The sequence below is a fragment of the Leptodactylus fuscus genome, chromosome 3 (genome assembly GCF_031893055.1).
Source record: "Leptodactylus fuscus isolate aLepFus1 chromosome 3, aLepFus1.hap2, whole genome shotgun sequence".
Lineage (NCBI taxonomy): Eukaryota > Metazoa > Chordata > Amphibia > Anura > Leptodactylidae > Leptodactylus > Leptodactylus fuscus.
This window is the reverse complement of record NC_134267.1, coordinates 91,425,956-91,453,246: the sequence shown is the minus strand read 5'-3', so window position 1 is coordinate 91,453,246 and position 27,291 is coordinate 91,425,956. Positions and strand designations below refer to the sequence as shown.

The 27,291-nt window shown below is 38.2% G+C and overlaps 1 protein-coding gene across 6 annotated transcripts in view; it reads left to right on the top strand.

The window, feature by feature from the left end:
• EYA4 (EYA transcriptional coactivator and phosphatase 4) overlaps window positions 1-27,291 on the top strand; it is a 195,689-nt gene that overhangs the window by 77,475 nt on the left and 90,923 nt on the right. For all 6 annotated transcript variants that reach the window (XM_075267939.1, XM_075267943.1, XM_075267942.1 and 3 more), the window contains exon 3: window positions 17,370-17,419. In XM_075267939.1, the coding sequence (XP_075124040.1) occupies window positions 17,370-17,419 (50 nt within the window). The remainder of the gene's footprint in view (window positions 1-17,369; window positions 17,420-27,291) is intronic.

The window sequence follows — 27,291 nt, the reverse complement described above, 5'->3', positions numbered from 1 at the left end:
CTGTGGCAGCTGCTTCTGCTGCTATGGCGGTAGTTACGCCACTGCTTGGTGGCAAATGTGGAGTATCTGAGCAGCAGAAGGGAGTGAATGATTACTACATGCAGGAAACCTCAGCAAACTTAATGATGTCATCCTTTTGATATCTTACAAAAATGTTTACAGTGTGGCAATGAGAAGCAATGAGCTGTGGAAGAAGAATAGCAACTTCTGCATTTTCATCTACATCTCCACTCTTTTTCAGCTGGTAGGCCTGGCACACTGATAGTGTGGCAGAAATTGTTCATAAAATTCTATAATTGTCACTTCTTGGTGCCACACCTGCTCCGATGAATGGATAATATTTTGTGGCTTTTTTTATAAACTTAATTTTTTATCACTTTTCAACTGCCAAGCACACTTTATAAATTGTTACTTTGCCAACTGTATGTTGTGGCATTTGCTCTGATTAAGGGCCGGCCAGTTCAAGTTCTCTTCTGTATTTTAAGTGTTGTTCTTGTGAGGGAAGATATTCCAGCAATGTGATCCAGCAGGCCAGGCATGCTGACAGTGAACCAGAATTTTTTTTTTTTTTTTGGAATTCTGCAACTTTCACTTCCTTGGTGCCATATCTGCTCCCATAAAGGGATAATTTTCAGTGGCTTGTTTATAAACTTAATTCCTTATCACTTTTTTTTAACAGGTAGGCATAAACTGACTGTCACAATTTTTTCTTGAAATTCTGTAAATTGTCACTTTCATAAAGGGATAAGTGGTAGGATAATCCAGGTTCTCTGCCAGCTGCCAATCGCTGTTCTCAAGGTCATAGAATCCTTTACATTTCAGAAGATATTCCAGCTTTTTCAATTGGCAGGACAGGCACTGGCAGTGTGGCAGAAAATCTTGAAATCTCTTTGGTGCCACCTCTGATCCAAAAAAAAAAAGGTATAACTTTGGTAGCTATTTTTAAAATCAATTCTTTATCACTTTTTAACTGGCAGACACACTGACAGTGTGCCACAATTTTTTCTTCAAATTCTGTAACTAGTGCTGCCACACTGTTGGTATAATAACAAGAAAGAATTAAACAAACAACCCCACCAGCGCCATGTTGGTGTGACATTCTGCTCCCATAATGGTATCATTTTCAGTGACTTTTTGTTTTAAAAAGCAACTTCTTCATCATCAGTTTTCTAACAAGGCATACTGTCACATACACATTTTTATTCAAAATAACAAGCCTGGTGCACTTACAGGTCCTCAAAACAGACTAATTTTTATATAAAACCATTGCTTTTTCCAATATGAATGTAAAAAAAAACCCATGAACAAACACCTTCCCCAAAACAGGATATTTTTTTTAATGGCCATCACACGGCAGCATTAATTGGATGGTCCATTGTTATGGGCCGTCAAAATATAGGTTATGTTCTAATTTTTGCTGTTTTCATGGATCCCTCCATATACTGAAATATATGGGGGATCTGTAAAAATGGGTGCCCCTTGGATGTAAGATGGCTGTGAAAAAGTGGATGTTTTTGACTGTCAGTTTTGCACCTCAGTTGTTTACATCTAGCCTCAGTGCAAGGTAAGGTATGCTAGATTTATCCTTCAGGAATCACTAGATCTCTTACTGAAAGTCTTCCATGGTGCAGTCATTAGCTCTGTACATACAGATACGGGATACAGCACTAGTAGAGTGTGGGTGGCTCTAGGTGTTTTACTCTGCTTCTCCTGGAACAATGCATTTATTCATAACACAATAGGAACCTTTCTTTGCCAGTCAATAGTTATCAGATGAGCTGCGGCAGTGGCTACTGAGCATTGTGTCATTGCATTTCACTCCTTTCCCATCCCCAGTGACATCCTCCTTCCAGCTAAAAGCAGGTATTGAATAGAAAAGCTTCTTTTGAAGTAGTTTTCAGTATCAGTCAATTGTGGGAAGAAATGTTCACTCACAAAAAATAGTTCTATTCTCAATTAATAGGCACATGCTTGAATTTGTATAAACTGTGAATGCATTATATATTGCTTTACTGGGATGGAGCTGTAATGTTTCATGAGAAACTGTTTCTAGTTGGGCATTAAATGTACAGCTGTTTTTGCATTTATAAGCTCTACTAACTTCATATATACTTCAGAATGAACTTTAAGATTATATAGTAGTTTTTGGCTTTAGTCGCATCTCATTGTATGCTGGCTGTTATTAATCACATATAGTATTGGGATACCACTTAGATCTAGCATTATTTGTAGATACACAGTAAAGATATTTCTAAGGTATCTTTCTGATGCTACATAATGGGGGCTATTAGAGCAATCTGCAAGCTCCAAAAATGCTTACAAGTACATTGTGAAATGTGTTAAGAATGTGCATAAGCAGCTAAAGGCTGATTTTAGATAAAGCAGTTTTTTGGAAAACACCACATCTATTTTGGCAGTTTTTCATGCAGGTTTTTGAGATAATACCAGAAGTGGATTCACAAATGGGAAAAAAAAAAATAAGGAAGGACTTATATTTCACTTATCTGCTGGATCCATTTTTGTCTTTGGCTCAAAAAAGGCAAAAATACATAGACAGGTTGAACTTGATAAGCATGCAGACTAAATTATACAAGTCGGGAATAGTGACTGATTCTTTTCAAGGTTATAGAGCATAAATTGCAAAAAAGCAGGGATATTGTTACTTTCCTTTTTTTTCCTCTCATCCTTTTTCCGATATACTGGTATTCCTAATTATCATTAAAAACATATCACAAAATGGTGTGTGAAACTCCTTACTCCGGGCTGGGTGTCGGACCCAAAGAAATCTCATATTAATACCCTATCCTAAAGATAAACCAACCATGTAGTTGTGGACATCACCTATAAATATGTATTTCTCAGTTATGTTTGTTGATGGTTATGGTTTTGTACTGACATTAAGCTAGTATTCACATTATAAATAATGTGCTGTCTTTTCTTGGAAGTTACTTGTGCATCAGTATATCCTTCTCCCTGTTCTCCCTATGGACAAATGTAAAGAGATGTATCTTTGTTATTATCTGTACAGTGAAGGACAATAGGAATCCAATTTGCAGATAATGTTAGCTTGTTATGTCCAATATCTCTTTCCATATATTGCATGTAATTTTAGAGCTCCTATTAATCTTCACAGGCTGTCATTAAGGATTTTAAAGCCCCCAAGAATAGGATGCTTGAGCATAAATATTTATTAATGACCCCCACAGTCCCGGGAGATGGGTCTAAGAATAAAGCTGTGGTATACTGGCCTTGTCAGAGAATGGCAGTCACTTCTTAATCTGAACTGCCACCGCTTACTCACAGAGTTCATCAATCATGTTTTATGAGTTTTAACCCAAGTCAGATGCCTATCTGTCATTTCAACATTGTAGTGGTGACAAAAACTGGTGCCGAAAATGTGTTGCAGGTGTAACTTTCACTCAGACTATTTCTGGGCCGGTCAAGCTGTCTGGAGTCATCTGGGGAAAGAGCGCCACCTTGAGACCTTAAGTATCAGTTTATGTTTCAAGTAACAATAGACTGACATGACATGGAAGACTGGGCTACGGTGTACGTGAAATCTCTCAAGGTGTTCATTTTGCAGTAACTGGGTAAAAACTGTCATTCACTGGACTGGATGCAATAGTGTCTTTTATTACAATTTGTGGTTTTGCAGGGTTTTTGTTGTTGTTGTATTTGTTGTAAACTTGTAGGCCAAGGCCCCATGTTGCGGAAGGCAGCTAAAAATCATTGGGGGAAAAAATGCAGAAGAAACACATCATGTGTTTTTACTGCATTTTTACTGCATTTTTCTATGTGTTTTTTCTGTGGTATTTAACGATACTGGGAAAATAGTTTACATAGGTAAAATTGCTTTTCTGCAGTGTTGTTTTTTTTTTTCTTTTCCAAATGGGTGAATGGAATGACTAGAATATATATAACAATAGTCTTCTCATATACAATACTTTTATTATTGAAGTTGCTTCGTTTTGTGTAGTTGTGAATAGGAATTATGCAGAATGCAGACATAGAGAACGAATCAAGACATGGAGAATCAGGGGATGCAAAAGGTCCGTCTGCCCTGTATGAGGGGATCTGTGCTATTACCGATGTATGTTAGTTTAGGACCCTGACAGATAGATTTTGTATTGGGGAGTTTACGAGTTGCAAGGAATGATAAAAGTATATTAGATAACCTCTGTATATAATGGCCAAATATAATAACCTTCATTTACGTTATTATCCTATCTGATACATAACCATCGTTCAGAGCTGATTTTAGGCCACGTAATAAGACAACAGTTTATGAAATATGACCAAGAACACTCAACATCAGGCTTTTGGATTATTTTTTTTTTACATAGCCCAACTTTATTGTTATATTCTACATATAGTTGACATAAAATAAGTTCCGCGTTTGGAATACCTCCCTCTCCCTACTATTTAGTCTTGTGAAGAGCTGTATGTTCCATGTTCATGTTATAAAGGACAGGTTTAAGCATCTGCTCTACCAATCATGGTTGACTGATGGGTCTCCATTTGTCATGTTGTGACAGGTCAGGTGCTAACAAAATAGCAGACAAATAATTTACTTATTGGGAAGTAGAATTAATGGTACACGCCTGGGTGTATTTAAGGGGATCATGACAGAACAGAGCGGTGGTCTTGTCTATAGTACATGCAGAATTTTGCAGCAACTTTTTACATAGTTCCAGACTAAAAGCCCCTTGTTTTATGATGATACAAATGATATGATCCATTTGTGAAGTTGCAATCTTAAGCAATTCATAACAGCAGCAAAGCCTGAAAATGAAATGTGTGTTATCCAGTTGCTGACAAGTGAAGTTAGTCATGTGTTATGCCGATCAAATTACAGCTCCATTGTAGTTCCCATCATGATGAGTATGAAAATGGATATTGTCTCTACTGCCAAACTGATTGAAAACTATCCTGAATCCTGAAAGCCTCCCTACAGTATGGCTGTCCTTTAACAGTAGGTCACATTATGTGAAGGTATAACATCTTCTAGCCTAGAGCTTCATGCACCTGTCTAGATGACTCACTGCCTACGATGATCACTTAGCCATATAGTTGTACAGATATAATGGTATATGCTATTCATTACACTAACATGGGTGGAAATGTGATTTTTATGGGAATGGAACTGTGCATGCTGGGAAAGAATTGTTCCTTTTCTACTGGCAAATAAAGGCTGAATAGTGTAATGTGATGTCTTTGGGAGTCAATGGGTTAAGAAATCTTCCTGGGTGGCTTCTGAATCAGCACTGTGCTCTTTGACATCTCTTGAGTCCCCTGTCTCCTCTCCTTGCCGCAGCAAAACCTAAAGATATAATAGCTATCTGGTTTCTGGTAGCAGACATCCATATTTCATATGGCTGGTGAAAATTGTATGAAGGATACATTGTAATGTTCTGTTCAGGGATGGCAAAGGTTTCTACAATGAAATACATAATATAATATTAAATTTGTCTGTATCTTGTAAATACAAACATCTCTGGAGCAGATTTAGACTTGCAGTATAACATAACATGTAATATAGACACCTGTAAAATACTACTGTTTACAATAGTGTATCAAGGAACTGTATTTTAAACTTTTTATCTTGTTATTGCAATATTAGTGTTTTTAGTATATAATGTTAATATTATTGTCAGTGGAACTGCATTTAATACATTTTATACCGCCAGTATGCGGTATGTTCTTATAATATTTAATGCTGGCTGATATTTGTTTCCACGGCTTACAAAGCAAGCAATTGTGTGACATTTGTTGTCTTGTTTATAAATGCAGATGTTATATTTGTAAGAATATTACTTTTAAATCTAATAATGATTGTAAGAACACTGCTGTATGATTTATCATAGAGTAACAAGGTAGTCTTTGGTTCTCTGAACGCACACAATGCCAGAAATTAAAAAAGGAGAGCAGTGTTTGCCTGCATAATACAGTTTCCTCCGCTTACTCACTACATTTACAATTACAACACTCAGTGGACCTTTACTCATAGACCCCATTCACATTTTAGAGGAATCTTAAACAATAAGGAACAGATGTGTCACTGTGACAGCCGGTGAGCAGAGTCTCAGGAAGGTGGCTTGATAAAGAGAGCCTTAGGGTATATGCAGCACACCAGATAGCCACAGAAAGGCAGGAGCTGTTGATGGTAGTGACCTCTGAGCACAAGTCATCTTACTATAAACAGAAGGGTGTGGAAAGCCATTGGTTTGCACAGGACTTGTTTACTATCTAGATCACCTCTTTAGTTAACTTAAATAACTGCAGGGAGCTGGCAGCAGAGTGACAGCTCAGGGAGGACGCGTTTCACTCCTGCTCAAGTCAAGACTATACTGACAGCTAAACTAGGACCCTGTGATACCGGAATCCAATACCTGCTCCACTACTACCGCCACTTACTTGGATTGTATTATCCCTACACGGGATATTGGATATAATCTTTCCTGGTGATATGTTTTTATGTTTTCTGGGATGTTTTTGAACTTTTGAAAGGTGAGTTTACTGTTTACTAAGCGATATGTTATTGCTTCTTTACTGTTTATGTACCGTATTATACCTGGCTTATTAGAATGGACTATACTTAACTGAGGCCAGTAGTAGAGATGTTTTTTTTCTTGTTAGAACAATGTGGTAATGAAGAAGGGTAAATGTGGTCCTGTATAAACTGTGACATTGCAAAGGTTACCAAATAGCAAAGTCAGCCCTCCTATAGTCTTCTATATCCGAGAAACTCTGCATTGCTACTTATTAATATCATATTTTTATGCATCTATAGTGATTGAGATATTGCAGTTTTTACATTAACGCATTAACTTCGTATTATATTATCCTGTTTGTTTTTTTTTTTGTTTTGTTTTTTTTTAAAATGTACTATGTAACGTCTGGTATAATATATTCACTGTAGTGCGTCTGTTGTGCCTGTTCACTTGTGCATAATTTGTAGTCGTAAAATGTATCTTATTTCAGATACTTTTGTTATGGTGAGGCAAGATGATGGTTTGTTGTGATACAAATGTTTGTATCGTAAAAAGAAATGTAAGAAGTTCAGACGCATCAAGCAATATTCTTGAACTTGCTTAGATTGAAATAGCAATTTATAAGTCACAATACTTTGCAGGGTGTATAAGTACATTTTCTAGAGTCTAGTTTTGTAGGAAAACATGTACACACTTTGCTTTAGCTTCTTGCGTCTTATAAGTGGCGAGCAGTTAGATTCTGTTACATGCTTGTTTTCTATGGTTTGTGCTCTAGTAGTTACCTGAAGTGAGTGTGTCTTATCAGCTTACAGTATCTCACTAAGTGGGGATCATTATGTGTATCCAGATACATAGTGAGTGCATATGCAGATAGCAACCGTCTATTAAGGTGATGCATTGCATTTCATTTTCTGTAGGTTGTAAGCTTTAAACAGAATTTCCATCTATCCCATTCCTTGACTTTCTTTGTGAAATAGATTTCATGTATTTGGAAAAATAACCAATAAATGAAAAAATGAATCTAATTTTATGTTAATGTAATGCAGTGTAATTCATGAATTAACCATATTGTAACATTTATCACAATAACACTAATTTGCAGACTTCTGACTCAAATGTATTTGCAATGTGTTACGTGAATCATTAATAATAGAATATTAATATCATACTTATTATTGAATTAGGTTATAAATACGACGTCCTTAAATGTGAAAAATAGAATTTGTATTAGGTCACTTTTCCCTTATTTTAAGCATGGAACTTTTCCAGTCTATTGAGGAGGTGGAATAGACTACCTACTGTACTGTACTTCTACATTTACAGCTCCAAAAAAGGGTTAAGAAAGCTCTATTAATACCAGGAGTCAGTGTGGCTAGCTGTGAAAGATAAGATCTGTGACTAGTAAATCAAAATGCCTCAATAAAATACTTTGCTATACAATGCAAAACTAATATTACATTACATGGTGTTAGCTTTCTTCCACACGCCTGTTTTCTATGTGGACGCCTTTATTTTTGTCCGCTCCCAGCCTTAATGTTATGGCACAACTCCTGATCACTGAGTTTCTTAACTGCTGTGTATGAAGAGATACATGCGTTATATTTTTTAATATAAGGGGCCATGATAGACTCCTACGTACTCAAGACTGAAGCCATTAACCCATTATCCGATACGGGATACTTTTCTAGTGACTGACATGTAGTTTGTGCCTTGGGATATATACTCTTTGAAGTGTGACAGTTGTGATGAGCACAGTTATTAGGGATTAAGGAGTGTGTAAAGTGTGGTGATAATACTATAGTTAATCTAGACTTTGTGTCAATACTCTGACATGTAGAGGAAAAGATAAAGGACTTGGATATGGTTCTTGCCTTCCCTTCAAACACAGTTTTATCTATACCTGGTGCCAATAATCGGATATTAGAAGTAGCTGGAAGGTTCTGAATTCTTAAATATTCTTAAATATTCTTTATTAAATTGTTGGATTTTTTTCTTGACACATCTGGACAGCTACAATATGTGGAATCTGAGTAATATTCTCAGAAGAATTCTCTTGCCATTCTTTTACATTGAATATATTGGTTTATTTCCTAAGCATTTCCTTCTCAGCTACATGGGCAGTTGTGGTATTCCTATTATATTTAATAGTATTACCAAAGAAATCTGTTTTTAATTAAGATCCCAATCTCTTCAAGCATGAACTATTAAATGACAGATTCTCTCAAAACATTTCTCTAACTTTGACACTAATTCTAAATAAATCATAACCCTAAAACTTGTGATTTATATGGGATAAATGATTGTCAAATCACGTAGAAGCTTTTCACTATTTTTCTCAGTTGTCACCTATCAATTGTTCATGTTAAATCGTGGAAACGATAAAGTTGTGTTTTATTTTTTGACTGGTAGGTGTTACCCGAAATATACGTAACAATCCAGCCATTTTTTTTTCTCTCCTTTATATTGCATCCCATGATTTTTTTAGACATTTGTGCTCTTAATGTCAAAATTTAGACAAACAGTTGTTCAGTTTCTCAAATGTCTACAAGTCAATATAAATTTCTAAAAGTTTGCTTCTATTAGTTAGTTGCCAATATATCCTGTTGGATCTAGAGGCAATATAATGCATTTAATATAGAATAAGCAGGCTGTGTACTGAAATATGCTGTCAGGGACAACAAGGATTGTTATGAAAACTGGTCAAGAGTAGGAATTTTTTTTTGTTTCGGATAAGGTCTGTAAAGTTATCATATTAAATCCAAACTAAATGAAGCCAACCATAGCATAACAGTCAAAAGCAAAAACTATGGAAAATGTTAGGATTTTTCCCTTATAAAAATGCTGTAAGCCTTTATACTGTAGGGTAGAAAACTTATTAGTTAGAGATGAGTAGTGATGTAAATGTCTTCAATAGTAAGTCATTAGCACTTCTCCCCTCCATAAATATTCATATAACAATTTGACATGAGACTGTAGTTGCCTTGAACTACAGACTGTCAGGATAATGCTGGGTTCACACCAGCGCCCGATCTCCGTTTTCAGGCTTCCGTCTTCTGCCGACAGAAGACTGAAACCTGGCAGACCGTGTCCGGCCATGAGCACCGGTGAGCGTTTTGTGCTCTCCGTGGCGAAACCATTTTTTTTTTTTTTTAACCGGACACGAAGTCCTGCATGTCCAACTTTGTGTCCACGGTTTCGCCGCAGAGAGCACAAAACGCTCACAGCTGGACACTTTCCAAACCCATTCAAATGAACGGGTTTGAAAAATGACTGCAAGTTTCCGTCTCCTGTCCAGTTTCGGGCAGGAAACGGAAACCTTCAAAACTGAGATCGGGGCGCAGGTGTGAAGGAGCCCTAATAGAAATGACAGACAATACTATATACTTTTTGTGCTAACTCAAATTAGTTCTCATACATTTAAAATGGTGGTTCCCATTGCATATCAGTGATATATTCATATACTTATAGTCTCCAGAAATACAAGTGTATCTTCTAGGAATTAGCAAACTGCTTCATAACCAGCTGGATTTGTTACAAATTTTCCAAACATTTCTGATTTGGGAAAACATTTTTGGGATTTTCAACCCACAAATGACTATTATATTCTGGGGTCTCTTCATTCATTCTCTTCAGGCCTCTTCCAGCCTTTTCAATATTGTCAGCAGCCTCAGGCGTCATGGGCCTCATTGGTCCCCGCAGCTGATGACATCATTCTGGAGTCCAGATGGGGTGTGAGAAGGATGTCAGGCACTCCTTGACACACAGGAGAGATGAGAGAGACTGTTTGTTCTGTTTACTCACCCTCTCTGGGCCTCTGCTTATTATACTCATTGGTCTAAAGAGAAACCAGAGTATAATAATAGCAGTTTTGATTTGGATGGAACAAGTTTGGTCTGAAACTACATCTGTAGGTGAACCACGAATGTTCATAGATAGAGATGAGCGAGTACTGTTCGGATCAGCCGATTCGAACAGCACGCTCGCATAGAAATGAATGGACGTAGCCGGCACGCGGGGGGTTAAGCGGCCAACCGATGTCAAAGCGGAAGTACCAGGTGCATCCATTCATTTCTATGGAGCGTGCTGTTCGGATCGGCTGATCCGAACAGTACTCGCTCATCTCTATTCATAGAAATAAAACTCAGAGGTTTGCCCTCTAATGTATCTCTAATGTTAACTTTACAAAAGAGTCACTAAGTAGTTGCAGATAGACCCATGTAGGATGAATAGATTACTATGAGATTATATATTAATCTATAATCTGAATTATATAATTGTGAGAATTTACTGTGGAAAGCTGCCAATTTCGTGACACATATATCGGGACATGTTCATCCAGGGCATAAGTAAGGGCACCATTCCATTCTACATATTATTCAAGAAATAACATGAACCATAAATAGTAGACAAGTAATATGTTGTTAAAATAAAACCTTGAAAGTTACAAGTCTTACAGGGTTTTTCCAACAACATAACCACATTCATATTTGTTGACATATAAAAGTTAAATATTATTACAAATATATATAATTGAAATTTTTGTAGCGTTTTAAAGGTTCTCCCTCGCCGTCTTAGCTTACGTTCACATGTCTACAATTCCGGTCTAAAAATTGTCAGAGGAAAAAATCCTGCACGGAGAATTTTTTTTGGCTCTGCTGATTTCAGCTTTCAAGCGACAGATACCCAACGGACCCTATTATAGTCAATGGGGTCCATTAGACTGCAGGTGCTATTTTGTGGTCGGAGGACCAGAATCAACAGAGCGGCAACTCTAGCATGAGCCTAGAATCAGTTGGGATTTTGTTTTGTCTTGATCAATTTGCCACTGTATATGATCAGAAATTCCAAAACTTTCTATACTCTGAAACCCAGCCAAGATTTGATTATTGTAGCCGTGCTATCTTCTCTTACATGTAGTGTCCCTACCTGAAAACCTGTTCATAACAGAGAAATCATGGCTGGGTTTCTGACAAGTCTCAGAGGATAGAAAGTACCTGCATTCTTCTGTTCTCTCTGTAAGTACTCTCTTGTAGTTAACCCTCTTTCACACAGCAGATTGTTTACTAAAATCACTGCAAAGGCTGCTGTAAACATGATTTTATTGGACTTCATTGGTTGCATGTTCTCTCTACAGACATGCAAAAAGCATACATTGTTCAGTTTGGGTGAGATATGCAAGTAATTCAAGTCTCCAGCTACTTTGCTCCAAAATAATGCAATGAATGGAGAGTGCCCCGTGCTAATGAATAGAAACGCCAAGCTGTAGAGAGCTCTTAGTTTCTGACTCTTAGAAATCTGAATCTGCTCACTAAGCTGCATTTCCTAAGGATGAACTCAGATGGCCATATCTGGTCTGGGTAATAGAGTCCATGTGAGGGACACATTTTCCAGAAGACTTTGACTTGGCTGAACTCGGTGCATGAGTATGATCTACAATGCTGTAAGGACTACTGTCCCATTCTCATATGATTTGGTTATCACTGTAATGCAATGAGTTCAATTCGGCTAGAAGGAATATAAAATGTAGTCGTGGTATGGACTGTATTATCTAAATCACACATGACCATCCTGAATATTTTTTTTTTTTTTTCTGCTATCTGATTCTGTTAGAGCAAAAAAGGCATGTCTGCTTCCTACTCAAATGAATGGGAGGCAGATATTTTGTGGCCGATTCTTGTGTTGATTTGGAGGCAGATTTTGTTTCCATTGTTTTTAATAGAACCCGCGGGGGGGGGGGGGGGGGCAAAAATGAAGAGCATTCTTAGGAGAAAGTCCACTTCAGTTCCTCTGCATTTTCCGCCATGTGACCAGCCCCTATGTGTCCTTTTATTTAGTGCCTCCTTGCATGCCTATTTGCCAATTACTGTCCCTATAGCATATAACACTAAAAGAGTAATAAATGGCAACTGAACATCAAGGAGACACTGAACTGATGGACACTGAAGGGCCATAAGTGGTAAAAGAGCACCGTCATTTATTGTCTGCTTTAGACCATGGATGCCCCCATTCAACAGTCTGTGGCTCCCACAATGTAATAGTACCCCCTGCAAAATAAGGGTATGTTCAAAAGAAATGGAAGAGAAATTGGAGGTGGAATTCTACCTTAACTTTTCAGTATCCTGCTTCGAATACAATGAGAAATTGGCTCAGGGTTGAAGTAGTTCCTTCTGTAGTTCCACCATCCACACTGTAATATTGTCCCCACAGATAATAGTCCCCTCACCACATTTGTAATATAATTACTTATCTTAAAGGGATATTACCTTGGGTCATATTATCTATGTGGGAGGGGATTACCACCTCTGGGGGCACTATTACTGTAATAGTGCCCCCACTGGAAATATTATCCCCTACATAAGTTATACCATTATGTGGAGTGCGCTATTACCTGTCTGTGGGGAGCACCTTTGCTGTAATAGTTCCCCTCACACAGGTAATAATCCTCCCCCTATCTCTTGCTGTAATGAACTGCATAGTTAACGTCTACCTTCAGAGAACTGATGCAGCACACAGAGTCTACAGTGGCACAGAGCCTATGTGCATCTTCTTGTCTCCACCTTCCTCCTACAGAAGCCTTGCAGGTGCATGTAGGGGAGGAGACTAGACGGTGCACACAGGCTGTGTGCCACTGTGAATGCCATGTGCCTTTTCATCGAAATGAAGTTAAATCGCAAATATAAACTGAAATCACATGTTGGGGGGTATGGGATGGGTAGCCAAAAGTGCATCTAACACTGCATTGGCAGGAGGCATCAGGTGAGATGTGTGGGCTGTGGCTCAGTAACAGAGAATAGTGCAATTTGGTACTCACTGTCTGCACTCAACACTCTTGCGTCCACTTTAGTGAGTGGCAGCTGATGGCTTGTGTGACTGCACAGGCTGCACATAGCTAAAGCCAGTCATGGTCTGAAACCTAAGCAATGAGGTGAAAACACTGAGGAGAAATATTAATCTGTATCTGACAAATGGAGTAAGATACATAAAGCAATGTATTGTGTAAAACACTTTAGTTGGCTCAAGGTCCAATTTTAAATATGATTCTGCAGATGGGAAATACTCATATAAAAGATATGTCCTACAAATAAGGTTGCTTTCAAACCATGATCGCTCCTGACGCATACGGTAGCTGCAGCTGAAGACTCCAGTTCACATGATGGAGACTAAACAAGCTTTTGATTAGTTAGAAGCTGGTGCAGCATTTCCCTGCACATTTTTATTTTTTTTTCTGCAATGTGAGATTAGCCAGAATCCCATCCACTTTGCAGGTATGGTAATACACAGCATTTTTTTGCCATGGTGTTTCTGCTATAGCCAATACACTGTGTATTCCGCCTTATAGTCTAAATCTTTTAATGTTTCACCTTCTTTTTAAAGAAAAAATATAAGGGCTGTAGTCTACATCTAGCATACAAGACACAATCTTCTAGGTTTAATATTCGAGGTGAAGTACTCATTTGTAGTTGGAGAGCATCATGAAAAGTTTTACCTCCTGGTTAAGGGAGAGGCAAAAGGAGGCATCATGGAGGCTCAGTGGTTAGCACTTAAGTCCTAGGTTTTATGTTCACCCCGTGTTTTCGTGGGTTTCCTCTGTGTACTTTGGTCTCTTTCCACACGCCAAAGACCTACTGATAGGGAATTTACATTGGAAGCCTTATATGGGACAGAGACTCCTAAGCACTGTAGAATATGATGACATTATATAAGTGGACAAAATAATACAAGATCTATTATTATTATTATTATTATTATTATTTATTGCTACTGTTACATTTAGTGGAAGCAGTTGCACATAGAAAATCACCTCCTTCACCCAGGCCTTTTGTTGGCTCTGTGACTTCAGTGTTTAACCCCTTTAGGATGTAGGGTAGTTTGTACATTAATGCTCGGTGACGTTTTTCACATTTTCCTTCCTTGGCTTTCAAAATTCATAACGTATTTATTTTTCTGTTGACATAGTTAAGTGAGAGCGTATTATATCAGAAATATTTAAGGACTCTTTATTTGCGGGGCAAGTTGTACTTTCTATTAGTACCAGTATTTGGTATGTATAACTTTATCACTTTTTATTTTATATTTATTTTTTGGGGAAAAGTGAGGTGACCAAAATACGTTATTCTCCACACTGTGATATATCTTTTTTTTTTATGGCATTCACCATACGGGATAAATAACACTGTTTTTTGGATAGTGGAGGCTTATAAGTACATGGAGATTCCTAACATGTTTGTTTATACTTTTTACTGTCCCACAAGGGGACTTGAACCTGGGATCTCCGTTCTCCAGTATAATGCACTGCAATATATAGCATTGCAACACATAACACATAGATTCCTTATGTGTAAAGTGCATAGGTAGTCAGGAGGCCGTCGCTTGGTCTCCTGGCTGCCATGACACCCCCTCGAAGCCCACAATGTTATTGACAGAGGAGGGTCATTTTGCCACCAGACCCCCGGATACCATGATCGCTATTGATCACAGCATCCAGGGGGCAAATCCACCAGTGCTCCTGTGTCCATAGCCTGTGGTCTTGTGTCCATGGCAAAACCGTGCCATACTATTATGGTGTTGAACATAAACTATAAACTAATAGACAGTGCAGATCTTGAAGGGGTTAATGGTACCTGGATTGTAGCTGTTTATGGTCTGTTTAATTCTGAGAAGATATGTGAAGTACAGTAGTTATAGATATAATGACATATATAAATTCTTCACATCCTGAATTTTTTTTTTTAATTTTAGGATGTGCTATACAGTATGTCTTTGCTTGTTTGTGTTTTATTTACATTCCAGAATTTTTAGGTATATTGTGCAAAACATTACATGAAAAATTTCATAATGGTGTCCCATAAGTAAGGTGCTTGGTGAATTTTTCACAATATACATCTACTTCTTCAAACTATGTAGATTTTCTGCAAAAGTGTAAAAACTGTTAGGTCCGGAAATACTTGGTGTTTTGCCATATTAGCTGTATTCAGATATTGTTACTGTATATAGTCAATGGGGGCCTAAAGTACAGACTCTCAGCTTTAATTTGTATTCATATCCAAATTGGAAGAATGTTTAGGAATTACAACTCTGTAATATGTAGCTGTCTATTTTTCATTGGATCAAAACTAATTTTGCAATTATCTCCAAAGCTATTTAATGGGTTGAATGGGCTATTCCATTATCAATCGAGCATCAATTAACGCTAGGTTCACACTAGTGTTTGGAGTTTTTGTCCCCCATTCTGCTTAAAGTTTGCAGAAACCATTATAATCTATACCGATCTCTAGTGTTAACCTAGCATAAATAGGTAAAAGGTCTGGAGTTGATTCCAGGAGTGGCATTTGTATTTGGAAGCTGTTTCTATGATCCAACCATCCACTGTCAATGTAAAACCAAAAACTGGTGAGCTTGGGAATCAAATACAGTAAGGTTGACCGGGCGGTGCTTAACAGTGCAGATGGACAAAGACCCAAAACATACTGCAAAATTTTTAAGGTAAAGAAGTGGAATATTTTGCAATGGTTGAGTCAATCATCAGATCTTACCCAACTTGAGCATGCCTTTTACTTCATTAAGACAAAACTTAAGGAATAAAGTCCCACAAACAAGCAACAACTGAAGTCAACTGTAGTAAAGGCCTGACAAAGCATGTGTGATTAACATCCAGGAGCAAATATTAGCAAGATCTGACTGATAACAGAGAGCAGTACATTTGCAGCTTAAATCTATCACAGTGCTGATAGACACCTTCACCAGTGCTAGCCACATGGCAGAATTTGGGGTTCAAGATATCACCACCAGAAACCGTACAAGAAATAATCACTAACTGAAACCAGAACCTACAGGGCAGGTCTGAAACAGAAGAGTAAATGTCCAGACAAATGGTCAGTACCAAGAGATCACGTCGGAGGCAGAATCAGGAGAGAAAATGGATATCCAATAAAAAGCCAAGGTTCAGTTTCGAGTGGTGATGTCCAAAGCATAATCAGCAGACAAACAGATAACAAAAAACAAACCAAGGGTCAGAATAAAGCAATCCAACAAATAATCAGGGTTCAGAGCCAAACTAAAGTACTATATTAGAAGGCAACCTAGTTCAAGAGGAAAGGGTTTTTTATATGCCTCAGCTTCTAATTGGACAAACATAGGGAACTACTGATACTGCAGAAGCTTCTCAGGTTGACACCGTAACCTTAAAGGAATAGCTGATGAATTGAGATTTCTGAGAGTATCACAAAGGAGGAAAACCTGCATTTGGAGAAGTCCATGAGTTCTAGACTTCAGCGAGTCATTGCCTACAAACTATTCTCTACAAAGCATTAAAAATTAACATTTTATTTATGTTAATAATTTGTCCAATTACTTTTGAACTCTGAAATAGAAAAAATGGTTGCAATTCCTAAACGTTTCAGAGTACATTTTGTTCAACCCCTAAAAGTAATCACTTGGTGGAATGCAGAGTGTCTCTATCCAAATATTTCTGGGCCTTACTGCATATTTCAAAGACAAGTTGCACGGGAGAAACTCGGACTTGTGAATCATCATATAAGCTATGGCTTTGCAGTAACTTTGGCTGCAGCTCCCGGCAGTCAAGATATGTTTGCTTTGTTGCATTTTTTGCAACTAGAAATTATAGTTACAGTCTCAGCAACGTGGGGGTTGCAATGTGACTCCACTTACATTAGTGAAGGACTTGCAGGGCAATGGCAGGGGTCACAGCCAAAGTTGTTGTGTACCTCTTGCCTAATACTTTATTGACAATACATAAAAAAATTTGAATACAATATTTGGTATTGTAAAGCTCCTCTGATATATTGTTAATATTTATTGATCATTACACAATCTAAATATGTGTGAACTATTAGTAATCAAGTTATTGTACTTTTACAGGTTAAGAAACCGTGCACAGAATCAGATGTTCCAGAGCCTCAGAATTCCAGGTAACTGACTTTAAAATATTTCACGATTAGCACATGGAGTACCAAAGAGATTTGTAAGGAGTTGGCGCTGCTTTCATGAGAAAATCATATCCAAGGACCATGAGCATGAAAGAAAACAGAGGCAGAAAAGACCTGGGTGTATGGCATATGGGCCAGGCGAACATGCTTTGAAATGTAATTCACACCAGGCATGCTAATGGTGTTAATGGCTTTTACAATTAATACGAGAGTGGAATGGAGAAGACGGGGAGGAGATAAAAGCAGAAACACTTTGCAGGAACAATATTGCCAACTTGTCACCTGTTACACATCAGAAGGAATGGTTATTTCCTAACTCCCAGCTGAAATTGGCTCGCCATCTAAAATTAATAGTTCTTTTTAATTCTTAACCAAAGCTGGAAACATTTAGTCAACTAGATGTGATATATATATGAGTTGAGTTTTGTAGAGTTTATGTATCAGCCTATGTATGCTGTTGTATGAAAAATAGTGAATACTTAATTGTTACTTGTTTTGGAATACAACCAGAAAATGTTTATAAAATTATACAAATTGGCTAGGGACAAATACATAATATAAATATAAAAAAGGCAGCACACCAGTGTATACAAAATGGGAACTTTTATTAGTATAAAAAGTGGCACTTCTTATTTGACATTTGCTCCTTGGTCATCTCCATAATTTGTGGGATGTGCTACAAATTAGTTCTATTTGGTTTTCTGCTGATGCTGCTCTATTTTGGATATAGCTATGATCAGGGGCATAGCTAGCAAAGACTGGTCACCATATCAAGCTTTTGACTTGGGCTTCCCCCCACACACACACACACACACAACATAGCACAGTCTTTACTGGCCCCCACACAGTATAATGGCACATTTCCACACACTATAATGTCCCAAAGTGACCTTCATACAGTATAATATCTATAGTGACCACTCCACACAGTATAGTGTCCCACAGCGGCCCCTGCACACTGTAGAGTATTCCATCGCAGCCTCCATACAGTATAATGTCCCACAATGGCCCCAGTGGTGTTCATTGAAAAAATAGCTTTTTTTTTTAGTTCAGTAGAATTTTGTGGGGTACACCACCTACAAACTATTATTATACCCTGGGGTCTTTTCAGATCCCAGAGTGTAATGATCAGAAGCCCAGTAGCACTTACCTCTCGTGGACTGCACCATAAATCCCTGCTGTTTTTGGTCCTCTTCAGTGATGTCATAAATGTGGGTTACTCTGGCCTGACCCACGTGACAACTGTGATGTCACCGCAGAGGTCGAAGACAGCATGGAGTTTCGTCGAAGAGGTGAGTAACACTGGTTTTTATGTTTCCTCACCTCCCCTGGGCCTCTTATCATTATATAATGACTGGAATTGGTAAGTAAATAGGGCCCGTTACCTGCTGGGGTTACTCAAGCAGGCCTCCTAAACGATGATGGTTTCCTCATGGGTATAATTGAAACAGAAAGTCCACAGAGGAGACCTCTGCAAACTTTCATTCTAAAGTGCTGCGGGAAGTACTGTGATGCATTGCTGCAGCAGTTTTTCCCGTAGCGCTTTTTTAATGTGGGATGCCACATGGGGCCTTAGCCTAAGGCCTATTCGGGGAATATAGCATTATATGTTTGGTCATCTTATAATTGGTAATTCCACTCAGAAGCTGAAAACCCAAATTTGACAGAAGTAATCATGGTATCTGTGTTCCTGAAAGTCACCCACAAAGTGATACAGAGCTGTAACATATTCTAACATATTCTCTCACTACCAGTGATCTTCTTTATCAAACAAAATAATGTCTTTACAAGATTATAGAGGCTCTCCAGCAACACCAAAGTGAACAAAAAAACTTTTTTTTTTATTTTTATTAAAAGCACAAAATCCACATTGTGTTTTTTTTTTTTCTGCAATGTGTGAATAGGATTAGAAAGAATCCCATCCACTTTGCAGGTAATGTAAAATGGAGTGTTTTTCGCTGCATTTTCTCAATGTGGGGCCCTGGCATTATATTAGTTAAAAACCCATGGATTCTCCACATGTGAGAGTCTTGGAGAACTTATTTAAGATAATAACTAGGTGGTATAAAACACCAGTCTTTTTTAAACTTATTCACACCAGACGTATTCCTGCCTGATCCTATTCCCTTTGTGGACCAATATACAGTCCCAAATGTACTGGATCATTTTGTGGTTTTCCAATTGGTACCAGCGAAGCACAACCTAGCAACATGGCTACTTACTGCAGCAAAATTAATGATACCAAAAGAATGGCAGTGAAAGGACCCCACCTTCTATAGCACAGTGGCATGTAAAGGTGGAGGAGATATGTAGCTATAAGGAAATACTTACATGGGTATCTCGTAATAAAGTCAGGTTCTTGGAGCATTGGAATTTTTGGCAACAAACCAGAGATCACAATCCTCATGATGTGCCTCTGATATCTCCCCCTTAGTATACTAGATGAACACTCCCCTATTTGTGGACACCTGACTACGACCAGATATGTTCTTTCACACATGAGCCATGCCTCACTCCTATCCTCCTCTTACTTTAGTCTTTTTTTTTTTTTTTTTGTATATTTGTTATATCTTTTTGTTGATTTGCTTTTATCAGTAGGACCTTGGTTAGCAGAAGTGTTGTTTCCTTTTTGGGACACTCATGGACTGTTCTATTTCTTCCCTAGCACTGAACTGTTCCTGACAACCTGTACACCATGTGCGTTACTTCTGCTGACTATTGCTGTACATTTTAGTATTGTACATGCGCTGTAACTATTACATTGGCTGCTAAAAAGTTCTATTAAAAAACTTGAATTGATCATCTACATTCGGTTAGCATACTCTCCCCATATGTGGGTTTCCTCCAAAACATACTGATAGGGAATTTAGATTGTGATAAAGTAATGAAAATATCTTTAAAGTGCTGCAGAATATGTCGGCGCAATACAAGTAAATAAACTAAATTTGTGTGAGGGGAAAGGGAGTTATCTTTGGCAAAAAAACAAGACCTCTACAGCCATCAGAGAAAGGCCAACCCCTTAATGGGAACCTATTGCTATTAAAATGCAGTCTAATTTGCTGACAGCATGTTGTAGGGAACAAGGAACAGAGCAGATGAATGTGTATTTTATTGTAGATCAGGGCTCTTTTTGTGAGTAAAAGCAGTCATCTACTAAGATGGAAGTGGCCCTGACATGAGACTGCCTATTCCAAGATAGCGATCAGTTACTTATGGGACCACCCCCATGACTATATGAAATAGCAAAGCTATAAATGAATAAACTATAAGTTTTACTGAATCATTCCCTGCTGTATGTAAGGCTGCTTTCACACATCAGTGTTTGGTCAGTGATTTTGTTCAGTAATTGTGAGCCAAAAGTAAGAGTGAAGACTAATCAGAGATCAGGTATAATAGAAATATTTGTACCTGTTCTGTGTTTTAACCCTCTCCTAGTTTTGGCACATTCACTGACCAAACACTGACCATGTGAAAGCAGCCTTACACCAACACGATGTCCTGACTGTGGCTAGCATCAGGGCTTTGTGTTCTGGCTCCAGAGAGAACATCTCAGCGCTGGTCAGCATCAGCACTGATGTTTCTGCATAAAAAGTCTGCATGCTGGCTAGCGTCAGAACATTGTCACTGGATTTGCCACAAAAAAAAAAAAAAAAAAAAAATCAGCAATGTCAGCAATCTACTTATTATTCAAGGCCAAATTGTTCCTTTTAGTTTTAGTGCACTTTATTGGCTTTCGTCTGCACGTTCCAACTGCAAATTGAAGTAAGTGAAATACCGTCATATAAAATATTGTATATTTTTACTATAGATTCTACTGATGAATGCATATTTTGGCAATAAATATGAAGTAACTGTTGACTGCCCGGTATACTATTACACTGAGAGTAAAATGGTGAAAGGTACACAAAGAAACTTAAATAATTTAAAAAAATATTGTAGTATTAAAGCGCTCTCTAGTGGTTTATGTGGTTATTACCCTCAATAATTGTCTTAATTTCCATTGTGCATTAATGCATATCTTGATTATGGATTTTTATGCTTGCTATATTATATGTGATATAATGGTTCATAGGAACATGACATCCCTATATACCCATTTGTATTATATATATAACCGTATTTAATGCCTTTTATGGCATAAATACACTGTTCATGTTGTTGAGACAAAAAAAATATAACCTATAGAAGCTATTACATTCAGGAGCCATGTAGATGGATCAAACCTCTCAAGGAACAAATGACACATAAGAAACTTACCAATCTCTCTTGCTCAAGGGGGCACTACAGAGGACTTGATTCCTGAAACCTGTAACCATGATAACATCAAATATGTATTGCATAATAGTTTTATGTAGACATTGTAAGGATCTGCTATAAAATTATTTCATGTATGGAAATATGGTTTGGCACCACACATTTTTGCTCTAGATATGATGCTAGTTGGACACTATATGGCACCATTATTTTTATAGTGTGATAATTTTCTCATGGTACCATAAGTACTGAAGCATTGACTAAACTTGGAATCCTTCATAAGTTATTGTGGTGGTAATGTCCTCTTCTGATAGCTACTGCAGGATAAGGGACAAGTACTGCAGCTCATAGAATACCTTACCCAGCATGGAATAAACTAAACTTAATGTCTATCAGTAGTAAGACCTTTCCAATATCCCTTATATTTGACTGCTCAAATAAAGCATAACTCAAAGAATGGTCATGCTACATGACGCGGTTTAATCCCCCTGTACCCCTGCTCTCTGCTCTTGTGGTCTCCTGTATGGGGATACCTTTATAAATATTAGCTAAACAGCCGTCCTGCCAAGATTATTTCTGATGACAGTCTAATGTGTATGGCCACCTTAAAAACTTTATGATTTTATTACTAATGGGTGCCATAAGTACAGTTAGTGGTTGAACTAGTTCCAAGGATGCTTATATTACTAAGAGTGGCTTCACACTGGCATATTTGGTCCATTTTCCAAATGTAACACTAAGCAGGGATCTAGATTCCCAGCATCACAGTCTTCTCCATGCTAAGAATCCCTGCCTTCCTAAGGGACTATTCCCTTATATTATAATAATGGTATCAGTACAGGACAGTAGTCCTGTGAGAGGAACTCATAGCTTCATGGATGACTGATGCTGTGAGTCTAGGACCCTGTTTAGTCTTTGACTTGGAGAGTACAGCCGATATGCAATCCACATTTCATGGACCAAATACACTTGCGTGAAGCTGTTGAAAGATTTTTTGGGCACGGGCCACCACTTTTATAGTAATTCTGCACTTTCCTATTCTTTGGACTACTAAATAAAATGTGTGTGTGTGTGTGTGTGTGTATATATATATGTATGTATGTATGTGTATATATATATATATATATATATATATATATATATATATACACTCACCGGCCACTTTATTAGGTACACCATGCTAGTAACGGGTTGGACCCCCTTTTGCCTTCAGAACTGCCTCAATTCTTCGTGGCATAGATTCAACAAGGTGCTGGAAGCATTCCTCAGAGATTTTGGTCCATATTGACATGATGGCATCACACAGTTGCCGCAGATTTGTCGGCTGCACATCCATGATGCGAATCTCCCGTTCCACCACATCCCAAAGATGCTCTATTGGATTGAGATCTGGTGACTGTGGAGGCCATTGGAGTACAGTGAACTCATTGTCATGTTCAAGAAACCAGTCTGAGATGATTCCAGCTTTATGACATGGCATTGCATTATCCTGCTGAAAGTAGCCATCAGATGTTGGGTACATTGTGGTCATAAAGGGATGGACATGGTCAGCAACAATACTCAGGTAGGCTTTGGCGTTGCAACGATGCTCAATTGGTACCAAGGGGCCCAAAGAGTGCCAAGAAAATATTCCCCACACCATGACACCACCACCACCAGCCTGAACCGTTGATACAAGGCAGGATGGATCCATGCTTTCATGTTGTTCACGCCAAATTCTGACCCTACCATCCGAATGTTGCAGCAGAAATCGAGACTCATCAGACCAGGCAACATTTTTCCAATCTTCAATTGTCCAATTTCGATGAGCTTGTGCAAATTGTAGCCTCAGTTTCCTGTTCTTAGCTGAAAGGAGTGGCACCCGGTGTGGTCTTCTGCTGCTGTAGCCCATCTGCCTCAAAGTTCAACGTACTGTGCATTCAGAGATGCTCTTCTGGCTACCTTGGTTGTAACGGGTGGCTATTTGAGTCACTGTTGCCTTTCTATCAGCTCGAACCAGTCTGGCCATTCTCCTCTGACCTCTGGCATCAACAACGCATTTCCGCCCACAGAACTGCCGCTCACTGGATGTTTTTTCTTTTTCGGACCATTCTCTGTAAACCCTAGATATGGTTGTGCGTGAAAATCCCAGTAGATCAGCAGTTTCTGAAATACTCAGACCAGCCCTTCTGGCACCAACAACCATGCCACGTTCAAAGGCACTCAAATCACCTTTCTTCCCCATACTGATGCTCGGTTTGAACTGCAGGAGATTGTCTTGACCATGTCTACATGCCTAAATGCACTGAGTTGCCGCCATGTGATTAGCTGATTAGAAATTAAGTGTTAACGAGCAGTTGGACAGGTGTACCTAATAAAGTGGCCGGTGAGTGTGTATATATATATATATATATATATATATATATATATATATATATATATATAATCAGGGTCTGGGGTTGCTAGGTGGGGTGGCATAGACACGCAAGTCCAGTTTCTTTTAGTCCGAAACAAAGGTAGAGTTTATTTTCACTCAAAAAGGTAGTGCAGCAACAAAAGGAAACAATACAAAAATAAATACCTGCCCGGCTGGGCTCTAACTAAACATAGAATAGGTTACCTCATCTATAATAGCAGAAATCAAAAGCCAGTAGAATCATTCAAGACACAGCTCCAGCCAAACTCTACCAAAATGTTGCTGATGGAGCTGGCTTCTTAAGCCTCCTTGACGAAGAGACTCTCAACAGCTGAGTCGCTGCCGGAACATCCCCAAAGTGTGGACTGGACGGGGATGGAATGACAGGTCCCACTACCAATCCTACCTGTCATTCCTAAAAATCCAGCCCAATACTGAGCATTTAACAAAATGCTCAGCAGACAAAAGTTGTCCGCTGAGAACAAACATTCCTGGAGTTTTCTCATCTCATCCACCTGAGTAGTCTGGGCGAGATGTATACCCCTCCATTACCTGACCTGACTTACTAATATACATATATATATACGGTACATACATATATATAATATATTTAGAGGTGTCTCACATTGGCTATAAAACAGAAACAAGAATCTATTGGGCAGTCTAAAGCTACTGCTATGTAAGCTGTATTAACATAAAACATACTGTATAATAAAGGTTACATATAACAATATTGCTTAAGCTACAACATGTTTGTATGAGAAAGTCATATTGACTGATAGTTATGGTAGTGTAAGAAAAGAAAGAGTTAAATGACCTCGCCTCTGCTACAGCAAAGTCTAAAACAGCAATAGATTATCACAGCCACATATTGGAGACCCCAAGGTCTTACTTTAGGGACTGTCTTGAGACACAGTACATTATCAAGTTCCAGTGCTTTTAAGCATTTTTGCATATGCCGGACAACACTCTTAATGTCATGTCTTTCCTTGCTTTTATAATTCTCCCTGGATTTGTAGCAATGGGGCAGAGAATGGCTGTGTGTGGGCTGAGATTTGATTCAGCTCCTTTCTGTATCTCGAGTGAAAGTTAGGATCCTAAGAGTGATTTGCCATTTACAGCCTCACACATAGGATATGACTGAGAGTGTGGACATGTCAACACTCTGCTCTGCAGTTTGAGAATTGCAGGATGTTTTTTATGAAGAGGCAAAAAACATCCTGTAGAATCTAAGTTTTTTGTTTGTTTTAAGAGTTGGAATATGAATGAAGTTATAGATTATTCAGGAATGTGCAGAATAGATTAGTTCTACCATTTCAATAACTTTTGTGTACTTCTAAAAACTTGAAGTTATTATACAGGTTACAACAAGGCGATATATAGTACAGTTAAGGAATTTCTTTTCAATTAAATATTCCTAATTCTTTTAATACTTTTTAACTGTATTTTGTAACTTTAAACATTTCAATTTATTTCAAACATATTGAAATATACATAAATACTTATCTATCCAATGCATTACTGCGTGTACATTTATGGAATACCATATAGGTATGCCTTTATAGGGGATCACAAATAAGAATCCCTGAGGACATTTGTTAGGTCTTGTGTGTTCCTTTAAAACTTTCAGCTTTTTATAGCAGACCACTCCTCGAATGTGGCATTACAAGGGTTGGACAGGTGGATTCTTTGATTTGACCATAGCTGTGGTATGACAGCTATCAATCACAGTGCCCTATGAGAGCTCATGGACAAATATGTAAACGTATGGAGGTGGGTGCTCATTGTTACCCTCTAATGCTGACATTTTTGGTGTTAAGTTGCCATTGGGTTAATAATTTAATGGGCACCTGTCATTAGGAAAATGCAATACAATCTGCAGGCATAATGTTATAGAGCAGGAGGAACTGAACGGATTAATGGGAAGAGGTAATATGTCATTTATACATTAAAATTTCTACTATTTCTTTGCTATAATTGATTTTTGAATAATGATTTTTCCAAAATGTATACTCCATATTCAGTCCAAAGGTATAGCTATGGAGATAACTTTTTCCGGCATGTGACTTTTCCGCACGCAGTGCATCGTCATTCCGTTGCGGCATCCTGCTCCTGATTAGGCCTGGATGAATGGACCTAATCAGGAGGGAGTCTCAAGCCATGGAATCCTTGGGAAGCTAGAATATGCTGCTTTTTTTTTTCCTGCTCGTGATTTTTTTTTTAATTATTTTTTTAAGCGAGGGACTCCCATTGAAATTAATGAGAGACGTTTTTTGAGGCAGATTCCACGTCAAAATCCGCCTGCAAAAAACTCCATGTGAACATACCCCAAGAGAGCTCAGAGACCCCTCTAACACATACGAAGAAACCAGCATTACACATGGCAGATACTAAGTTGGGACCCCATTACAGATTTTGTAGTTGGATCTAGAAGATACAGCTTTGCTTTTAAATTTTAACATTTTTTAAACCTGACTTGCTAAAGTGTGTCCCATTTACTGGTATCCCTGTCACCCAAAACACAGCCTCTTGCTCTTGAATGACATATCCTGAATTGCTGATCATGCCATTCTGTATAATGATGAACCAACCCTCTCTCCTCAGCTCTTACAAATGCCTGTGGCCATCAGGGTTTGCTAGCAGTTGTAGGGTTCCTGAAGACCACTGGTGTATAATTGGACACTGATTGTCATTTGAATCGTGTTCTTCATGGTCAAGACTAGTAAACCTCTGTTCTCTAATAGTGCCATATTGTGTGGACTGAAACCACCAATTTCTGGCTTGATTCTTGATGATGTGTCTGTACAGTTCCCATGTACATGAATCATCTGATTCTTCTTACTTTCTCCCTTTGACTAGTAATTAGAGGATTCAGATGACAACCTGTGGAAGATATCGCTCAATGCTTAGCAGCATCTGGCTCTTTGGCAGATTTTCCTGGCACTTCTGTTAATGGTTTTGAATTTGCCCATGGGTCTTTCATGTGGTTGAATTGCAGATGGGCTGTCTGTACTGCCTTGTTCTCCTAGGTGCTTTATGTTTTGCTCCTCACTCATTTTAGGAAAAACATGCCATTTTAAAAAGGTAAAATAAAATCTTTCATTGCTTTAGAAGGTCCTATATGCATAGCCTTCCTTTCCAGAGTAGTCTAAAAGATTGCTTTGAAAGCAAACACATGTGGCCCTCTATTCAAATCCAGAGCTGT